This window comes from Colius striatus, chromosome 17, assembly GCF_028858725.1.
Source record: "Colius striatus isolate bColStr4 chromosome 17, bColStr4.1.hap1, whole genome shotgun sequence".
NCBI lineage: Eukaryota > Metazoa > Chordata > Aves > Coliiformes > Coliidae > Colius > Colius striatus.
Window position 1 is genome coordinate 12818568 of NC_084775.1, and position 9353 is coordinate 12827920.

General features: G+C 54.8%; 1 protein-coding gene and 5 non-coding genes across 7 annotated transcripts; 5 read left to right on the forward strand and 1 right to left on the reverse strand.

The window, feature by feature from the left end:
* Positions 1-236: 236 nt before the first annotated feature.
* On the reverse strand, positions 237-308 carry TRNAA-UGC (transfer RNA alanine (anticodon UGC)). The gene has a single exon. It is a non-coding gene; the product is annotated as a tRNA-Ala (tRNA).
* A 232-nt stretch (positions 309-540) lies between these two features.
* On the forward strand, positions 541-612 carry TRNAD-GUC (transfer RNA aspartic acid (anticodon GUC)). Its single transcript has one exon. It is a non-coding gene; the product is annotated as a tRNA-Asp (tRNA).
* Positions 613-1049: 437 nt separating this feature from the next.
* Positions 1050-1122, forward strand: TRNAF-GAA (transfer RNA phenylalanine (anticodon GAA)). Its single transcript has one exon. It is a non-coding gene; the product is annotated as a tRNA-Phe (tRNA).
* A 200-nt stretch (positions 1123-1322) lies between these two features.
* Positions 1323-1394, forward strand: TRNAD-GUC (transfer RNA aspartic acid (anticodon GUC)). Its single transcript has one exon. It is a non-coding gene; the product is annotated as a tRNA-Asp (tRNA).
* A 210-nt stretch (positions 1395-1604) lies between these two features.
* On the forward strand, positions 1605-1676 carry TRNAA-UGC (transfer RNA alanine (anticodon UGC)). Its single transcript has one exon. It is a non-coding gene; the product is annotated as a tRNA-Ala (tRNA).
* Positions 1677-4790: 3114 nt separating this feature from the next.
* Positions 4791-6419, forward strand: UBC (ubiquitin C). Of its 2 annotated transcripts, none has more exons than XM_062010264.1 (2): positions 4791-4899; positions 5422-6419. In XM_062010264.1, exon 2 carries the CDS (start codon positions 5428-5430, stop codon positions 6343-6345), a length of 918 nt encoding a protein of 305 aa, XP_061866248.1. In that variant the 5' UTR covers positions 4791-4899; positions 5422-5427; the 3' UTR covers positions 6346-6419. The 2 variants fall into 2 exon arrangements, with proteins under 2 accessions (XP_061866248.1, XP_061866250.1); XM_062010266.1 differs by having other exon boundaries at positions 4864-4950.
* Positions 6420-9353: the final 2934 nt, after the last annotated feature.

The following is a 9353-nucleotide window of genomic DNA, read 5'->3' on the forward strand; positions in this document are numbered from 1 at the left end:
GCTGCAGATCCTAACAGAGTGCTCCATGTTGCTCCACTGAGTCCTGGGGCTGGGCTGATTCTGGGCAGCAGCTCGGCCGCTCCCACAGCTGCAGCACGAGTTTGCAGACTGTTCTGTGCTTATGGAAGGGAAGATAAAGAAAAGGGAAAGGGCGAGAATATTTACAAATGACGGCTCCCTGAGGAAACGGGACAAGAGAAAAAGAACACCGCTGTGGAGAGCGGGGACAAAACAAGTGGAGATGCCGGGGATTGAACCCGGGGCCTCATACATGCAAAGCATGCGCTCTACCACTGAGCTACATCCCCTCGCTGTGTGTGTTCCTCCGCGCAGCAAACAGAGCTGCTGCGAGAGCCCGGCCGCTGCCGCCCCGCTCCTGCCCCGCTCCTGCGCCGCTGCCGCCCCACGCAGCCCCGGTACCGCAGCACGGCCGGGAAGGGCACGGGGCGGGCGGACGGCAGCGGCTGAGGGGACTCGGCGCTGAGGAGGCGGCGGCGAAGGCCGTGTAGGGTAAGGCGGGAAAACAGCAAAGAACGTCTGTCCTCGTTAGTATAGTGGTAAGTATCCCCGCCTGTCACGCGGGAGACCGGGGTTCGATTCCCCGACGGGGAGGCCGTGCATTTTATTTCTAGCTGCCATTTTTCCCCGTGGTGGGCCTGGGGCAGTGGTTTGTCTGTGACCTGGGCGTGTAACGGCGGAGGGGCCGCGCCGCTCCCCAAGAAATGCCTGCGGCAGGGCGGGGAAAGCAGCGGGGTCTCTTTCCATGCTAGGGAAAGGGGGCTCGGGGTCCACCGACCCTCCCGCGCTGCCTGAAGTGCTACCGCCGTTGCTACGGACAGGTAGCGATGTTGTCCGGGCTCCCATCGCCGCCCGGCCGGGGTTGGAAAGCACGCCAGGGAAGAGGACAAGGTGTGGCAAGCCGAGCACCGCGGGAACGCTGCTCCTTGTGGCTGAAACTACGTGAGGGAAACACTGCTGGAGAGGGGAGACCGCGGATACCGCGGGTGCGGGGCGGGGTCGTATGGGCGGCCCGTGGGGAGGTTCCTGTCGCCGAAATAGCTCAGTTGGGAGAGCGTTAGACTGAAGATCTAAAGGTCCCTGGTTCGATCCCGGGTTTCGGCAGTAGGATTTTTTGTCTGTCTCATCTGTGATGACAGAGGCTCCTTTTGCCGCTGGCCAGAGGCCTAGTCCGCAGTGCGAGGGGCGGCTGCGGCGGGTGTGACCGCAGGCTCTGGCCCAGGGGGCTGGGGCGGGATCCGTCCCGCAGCGGGGCTGGCGGCGGCGCCGGCATGGCCGGGCCGTCAGAGAGTGTTTGCAGCTCGTCCTCGTTAGTATAGTGGTAAGTATCCCCGCCTGTCACGCGGGAGACCGGGGTTCGATTCCCCGACGGGGAGGCTGCGCAGATATATTTTGCAGTCGTTAATATTTTTCTTCCGTCACACATTCTTCTAATTTCCGGATGAGAAAAAAATAATCACGGTTTTGCGTGCGAGAACCCGCGCCCCTGCCCCGCACCGCCCCGCGCCCCTTCCTCCTCATTCCCCCGCACGGCAGCGGCGGCCGGCGGGGAGGTGGCGGCTGGGCAGGACAGGCAGCGCGGGGCCGGGGACGTAGCTCAGCGGTAGAGCGCATGCTTTGCATGTATGAGGTCCCGGGTTCAATCCCCGGCGTCTCCAGGATGAAAAAAGCCCTTGTTTTGACTTTTTTCGCCCCTCTGTGGTATATTGTATCTGGGGTTAAAGCTGTCCCATCTCATTCAGCAACGGGACCCTTCGCCCTGAACGGATTTTGGTCATTTGGCTCTCAGCAGGACTGCGCAAACACACAGTTCTTCTGTCTGGGTATTCCAGTACCAACGAATCACAGAATAATTCTGGCAAAGACCCTTGAAGACCATCAAGTCCAGCCATTCCCACAGCCCTGCCACAGCTGCCACTAAACCACGTCCCTGAGCACTATGGCTGCACTGCTGTGGAATCCCTCCAGGGATGGAGACTGTGCCAGGGCTTGACAACCCTTTTAGGGAAGAATTTTTCCCTCATCTGCAATCTAAACCTCCTCTGGGGCAACTTGATGCTGTTTCTGCTTGTCCTGTCACTTGTAACTTGGGAGAGGGACCAGCCCTCAAGTCTTTACAACCTCCTGTCAGGTAACTGTGGACATAAGGCCCTGTAGATGCAGGTTGTCTCTAGGCAGCTGCATCTCTGGAATATACCCAGCACACGAGTGCAAGAAAGAGATGGTTTCTGCCACAGAGTGTTTGCAGTAAGTGGCAGAAACCACCAGACTTTTTGACACAGGACATCAGTGTAATAAGCCATGGTCTGCCAGGACCAACATCTTACTGTTCGCCAGACTTGTCTTGGAGTCGTAGCCAGGGGTACTTGCACAGATGGCATAGGACAAACACAGAGGGGCTTTGTTCAGAGAAAGCCCCTCCCAGCTCAGGAAGGCACTGCTCTGCAAACCATCCACATGCATTTAGAGACTGCCCAACATCTGCCTCGCAATCCAAATCAAACCCAAATCCCAGCCTTTGGGGTTGTGCTGACTGGGACAGCAGGTGCAAACCCGGGATGCTGTTCCTGCCCTAACTAGATGAAGAACAGCACTGTATCGTCTGAATGTCTTCCCGTTACAAAACTCTCATCTTGTCACAAAATGCAGATGCTTTTTGACTGTTTGCAGACCAGTCTTGAGTGCTCACTCTGTAACTAAAAGAATAAGCTTAGCACTATTATTCACTTTCAGATTAGGAAAGACCCAAATCTGAAAGGCTATTACAGTCCTTTTACATCTATACAACTGCAAATGCACACAAGACAAGCCTCTGGGAACAATCCTAAGCTGAGAATCAACCAAAAGACTTTTATGGATCTTTTTTTTCCCCCAGCTAAACGACTTGGGATGATTATTCCTGTTGCAATGCCGGGTTTTTATAGAAACTCGACCCACTGGCAGCTGAGAAAGCTCCCCAGAGCATTCACCCCCGCAAAAGCTCTGTGTGTCAGGCAAATGCAGGCTGTTTTCCCTCAAACCAATCACAAGGCTGTTGCTGGGCCTCTGCTGCCTTCCTACTGGTGTGCAGCCCTTGGTGTTATCTGTGTCCTGCTGGCAGGCAGCGGTTTTCCTGGGGTGCTGGCAAATGAAGGACATCGTGGGTGGATTGAACCAAACGGCATCTGTGAACCTTGCAAACAAAGCTCCGTTTTGTTTTCAGCTATGCCCTTGAACCGGTGGGGTTTGTCTAGGAAGGCAGAGGAGGCAACTAAGATCTACCAGAAGGTGTTCTGTGAGAAGAGAATAAGAAATAGGGCAGCATTATTATTATTAGTTCTATTTGAGATTGATTTTAGCCCAGTGGTGAGGCCTTAGCCCTGAGTTATACACTCCATTTTATCTCAGATGCATACTCCACTTTTTGTGTGCATATATGTATATATTCACTGATTATATTTCATGCAGGCATGTCATAGCCAAATGAAAAACCACAAAAGACAGAAGAATATTGTCTTAGCTGAATGTAAAATCATAAAAGGCAAAAGTGTACTGCCATGGCTGGATGAAGAAACACAAAGGGTAGAAGACAGAAGGAAAATAGGTGTCTCTAACCCATTTCTAGCCTAGGTCAGATAAGCTACAAATTAACTTAAAAATAAGGAACCAATACCTTACATATAGCCTAAAAGAAAAGTTCAGCAAAAGGACATTCTTATACGACCATCAAAGATTACTATGAACCACCAAAGACTCGCATGGAAGCCCCTCAGAGATTTAAACCACGTGCATTAATGATTATGTATTATCACTAGTTGTAGGAAATACAGTGAATATGCATAACTTTTCTGGGAAGTTTGATACATGTGTATGTAACTGGATAATACAAGCAGGGAGAGAAGAGCAGCTCCTTGTGTGTAGTTAGTCACAAAGGACATAAGCAAGTCTGTGTGCTAAAGGGCACTGTGTGTGCCAGCCAGTGCCAAGCGTCCTGGTTCTGCAAGAAGTAGACATTGCTGTGAGTTGTGACCATATTTGGACAAAGTGAGCTCAAGTCTGCCCAAAGTGACCACCAGAGACCTTTGCCCTCGCACTGAGGCAGCTTTGCAATGTACCAGCACATGCGTTAGATTTACATGAATATTCATTTCCTTCATGGCTATAACCAGTGTGCTTTTGTCAGCTGGCATGCAGGCTGGGAGGAACTACCCCCATGCACCCAGCGCTGCAATAAAGACTGCCTGCCTTCGAAAACTCGCAGCAAGGGATTAGAGTTCTTAAATTACCGACTGTTAGGTAACTGGGACACCGCATTCCGCTGCCACTTCCCCCCCTTGCATGCCGAAACACAAGAGACATCTTAAGCAGAAGTGCAGGGCTTGCATCTGACTACAGCAATGGCCTCTCTCACCATAGGCACCTCAGGAACTGCCTCCCGGAGCTGCCCCGCACCCTGCCCGAGGGAGGCAAATGAAGTAGGTGCTTTCGACAGGTTTAAACCCCTGGATGAGATGTGACACTTTGACAAGAAGCTTTAAGCACAGGGGCGGCTCCAAAGCGGAGGGTCGGGGGGACTGAGGCGTTGCGAGCCCTGGCCCCGCTCCGGAACATCCGCACCGGGTTTTACCGCGCGCTCCTTCACGCAACGGCGCCAACCGTCACTGGAGCCGCACTACCGCGCGGGACGCTGATCCCTCCGCGCTTCTGCGCCTCCCTCGCACTGCCCGCACGGTGGAGCCGCAGCGCGCGCCGCAGAGAAAATAGTGCCTGGCGGAGTGATCCGAGAGGCGGGGGCGGGGCTTCCGAGGCTATATAAGGAGCAGGAAGGGGCCGTGTGGCGCAGTTGCAGCCGCACTGGTCACCGAGAGTGTTCTTTTGTCGCCTTCGCCCGCGAGCCCCGCAGTGAGTGCTCCGCGGCTCGGCTTCGCCGTGCCTCCCTGAGGAGAGCGGAGGGTAGAGCCGCTTGTCGCGGAGGCGACAGGGCTTAGATGCGTGTTGGGCGGGCGGGAGGGAGACGTGTGTGTGGCGAGGGGGAATGGCATGTGGCTGGCGGGGATGGCGGGCTGCGGGCGGGGCGAGGGCCGGAACGTTCCCTTCTCCCGTAACGCCGGCCCCGCGGGGCTGCGGCGGCGATGGGCGGGAGAGGGTCCTAGGCGCAGCCGTTGGCAAAATGGCGGCCGCGCAGGCCCAGCGGCCCCGCAAGATGGTGGCGGGCGCGCGCGGCCTGGGCGGGAAGGGGAAGGAGGCGGTTGGCCCCGCCCCCCGCGGTGGGGCGGGGACAGAGCTGTGACGTCATTGCTGTGACGTCATCGTACGGGGCGGGGCCAGGCCGGGGCGCTGGGCTCTGCTGCTTGGGCTCCCTGCAGCTTCCCATGGCGAGGAACGGGAAAGGGCACTAAAGTACAGGGGCTTCTCTTCTTCCAGAGAAAAATGCAGATCTTTGTGAAGACCCTGACTGGCAAGACCATCACTCTGGAAGTCGAGCCCAGTGATACCATCGAGAATGTCAAAGCCAAGATCCAAGACAAAGAGGGCATTCCCCCCGACCAGCAGAGGCTGATCTTCGCTGGCAAACAACTGGAAGACGGACGCACCCTGTCTGACTACAACATCCAGAAAGAGTCCACCCTCCATCTTGTCCTGCGCCTGCGGGGTGGAATGCAGATCTTTGTGAAGACCCTGACTGGCAAGACCATCACCTTGGAAGTCGAGCCCAGTGATACCATTGAGAACGTCAAGGCCAAGATCCAGGACAAGGAGGGCATTCCCCCTGATCAGCAGAGGCTGATCTTTGCTGGCAAACAACTGGAAGACGGACGCACCCTGTCTGACTACAACATCCAAAAGGAATCTACTCTGCATCTTGTCCTACGCCTGAGGGGTGGAATGCAGATCTTTGTGAAGACCCTGACTGGCAAGACCATCACCTTGGAAGTCGAGCCCAGTGACACCATAGAAAACGTCAAGGCCAAGATCCAGGACAAAGAGGGCATTCCCCCCGACCAGCAGAGGCTGATCTTCGCTGGCAAACAGCTGGAAGATGGACGCACCCTGTCTGACTACAACATCCAGAAGGAGTCCACTCTCCATCTTGTGCTGCGCCTGAGGGGTGGAATGCAGATCTTTGTGAAGACCCTGACTGGCAAGACCATCACCTTGGAAGTCGAGCCCAGTGATACCATTGAGAACGTCAAGGCCAAGATCCAGGACAAGGAGGGCATTCCCCCTGATCAGCAGAGGCTGATCTTCGCTGGCAAACAACTGGAAGACGGACGTACCCTGTCTGACTACAACATCCAAAAGGAATCTACTCTGCATCTTGTCCTGCGCCTGAGGGGTGGCAACTGAACTGGCTGGTTGTTGCTCGCTTCCAAGTGAAAGCTTGTCTTGTTCATTCCAATAAAGCTGTTGCATCCACAAAAGTTCTTGTCTCAAGTTATGTGAACAGTTTAGCTCTCTAATAAACCCTAATTACATAGTTACCCCATCTAAAGGTGTGGCCAAAAGGCCTTACACAAGGCTCAGAGGCCAGGGGAAGTAATCCCCCAGCTGTGCCTTGCTGTGGTTGTGTAAGTGTTCTGGGCTGGCTGGGTGGGTGCCAGCCTGCTGGCGCTGCCCAGCTGTGGGGTTGTGTAAGCCTGGTGTGGAATGGGAAAGTGCTGCAGGTTGGGAGCTGGCAGGCTTTGGCAGGAGGGCTTTGCTCCGTGGTTTTGTAACAGCTCAGGCAGAATGCTTTGGGCGTGGGCTTATGAAAGGCGCAGCCTGTGGGGAGTGGTGCTGACACTGCAGCCCTTGGGCTGGGGGGCTGGGAGAGTCCTGGCTGCCGTCAGCCACTATCCAGGTAGCCGGGAGGCTGTGGAAGGCATATTGAGCAAACCTTGTGATTTCATTTGTACCAGCTTGCTGAGAACCTGACAGGGTGTGCTTTTGTACCAGCTATGCCAGGAGTGGACACGCAGCACTGTTGACTGAGCAGTTCCCACGGGAAGTCCCTGCAGAGGGTTGTGGTGAAGGGGAGGGGGCTGAGGATAGGGGCTGGTGTGCTGGGCAAATGGAAATGGGATGAGGGGGAATTGGGGGGAGTGGAAACCCAGCGATCCACTGCCAGGAGTGATGTGGCTGGAGGTGAAACAGTGTTTCCAGTGGTTCCGTGGCTGTCCGCAGCAGGACCTTGCCCTGTGTGGGAAGAGCTGGGGAGCAGGGGCTGACTGAAGCAACACACGTTCTTACTTACACAAAGAGAGCAGCAGATGCTGTTAGTGCTTGTGGGCTGTAAGGAACAAGTTCGTAGAATCAAGTGTGCTGGATTGCAGATAGCTTGAGGAGGGTGGCTGAGGTACAGCCTGTGCCAGGTAAGGGCTGATGCTGTGCCTTGGCAGGGCTCCTGGTTCCATGCCTTGGCCCTGGGGCTGCAGGTGCTGAGCCTCAGCAGGACTCCTGGTGCTGTGGCAGGCCAATCTCCCCGGGCGTCCCTGGCTCTGTGCTCACATCCTGCCCTGCCCAGCAGCCAGGGGGATGGATGGGACTGGCACAGGTGGTGCTGGAGCAGAGCCGTCACAGCAGACACAACCGTGAGTGGGCTTTGGTACTCCTTCACTAACGCACCAGAGCTCTTAAACACAATCAGGAAAGCCTATGGTTGTATGGTTTTCTCTGGCCTCTTGAGACTGAATTCAGCAACCTGGGGCAGGTTGTGATGGAAGCTCCTCGTGTGGGTGTCTGATCGAGGTCGGGGTGGCTGTTTGTGGAGTAAAAGGAGCTGCCCTTACGTAAGAAAGGAAGAAGCTGCATCCTGCTTATGTTTTCATAGCTCCTTCCTCTATGTGCCTGGAAAGCTTTTGCTTGGAAATCTGGTGCTCAAAAGAAAAAAAAGCAACTGCAGAAAGCCGCAGCAAGTGGTTCTGATTTGCAGGCGGCCTGATGGCTGTGGGTGGAAGAGCTGGGACGCTCCATGAATAGCAAAATCATGCACAAAGGCCTGTGGTGCTGTGTGTTCAGTAGCTACTTTAAAAGCCTCAGTGAAGAGAAACCCTAGAATGCCACACTTCACATAACACCACGGCGTTATGTGTAAAACCTACATGGCCAGACTTCAAACCCATGGTGCTGCCGTGGCCTGGAGCGGGATGAGGGTGGATGTGCTGCAGGCAGGCGAAGCGGGGAGCTGCTGGGAGCAGAAGCTGCACTTGGGAGCACAGGCAATCTTTGCCTCTGGCAGAGTGCTGATCTCTGCAGGTCGTGTTGCTGCAACTGAGCAGCTCCAAGGGGCTGTTCACAGTGGCAGCCTGAACATTCAGGACACAGGGAACAACACAGCAAAGCCTGTCCTTTACGCTGTTAAGGACACCTTTTGTTCTAAACATGAATGTACTTGCCGTTTGGCTTCAGACGACTCAGCACAGCTCACATTGTCCCAAGGTACTGGTTTGGAAAGCATTGCTGCTGGGGAAAGGGAGCACAGCCAGCAGCTGGCAAAGAGACAACTGTCAAGGGAAGAGGGCTGGAAGGAAAAAAGACACGAGTGTCAAGACATATGCACATGTTTTCCTCCAAGGTGTAGGCTGGGTGCTGTGCTGGCGCTGGCCTCTGGCTGGTGAGAGCCGTGGGCTTGTGTCTCCCCACGCAGCCACGTGTCCCCTCGTGGAGGACAGCGTTTTGCAGGTAGGTGTGCTTCAGTTTCTAGGCCCTTGGATCCCCTTGAATCAGCTTCGGTTTGGACAACAGTATGATGTGTACCACTGTTAAAATCAGCTGTCACAAACTGCACTTTTCAATTGCTGTTTTCTGCCGACTTCAGAGACATTTAGGGATGAGTCTCAACCAGGCTTTTATTCAGGGCTGCTGTAGGTGCACCAGATAGACAACCACCCCCCAATTCCTTAGCAATCCAGAAGCAGCTTAGAAGGAAGGGATGGGTATTTCCTTCTTGGGGATATCCTGGGGTTGAGTCTTGGGTCACCAGTCAATGGCTGCCCACCTGCCAAGCATAGATATATATATAGTTATACATTTATGATGAGTGATTGAGGGAACTGGGGTTGTTCAGCCTATAGAAAAGAAGGCTGAGGAGAGACATGGTCACTCTCTGCAACTCCCTGGCAGGAGGTTGTAGTGAGGTGGGGGTCGGTCTCTTCTCTCAAGTAATGAGTGATGGGACAAATATCTAAGTGGTGTGTGTCAGGAGGTTGGGGTATCACAGGACAAGGGGTGATGGGAAGAAGCTGGAACACTAAAGGTTCCACTTAAACATAAGGAAAAACTGTTTTACTGTTGAGGTGAGGGAGCCCTGGCCCAGGCTGCCCAGGGAGGGTGGGGGCTCCTTCCTTGGAGGGCTTCAAAACCCGCCTGGACGTGTT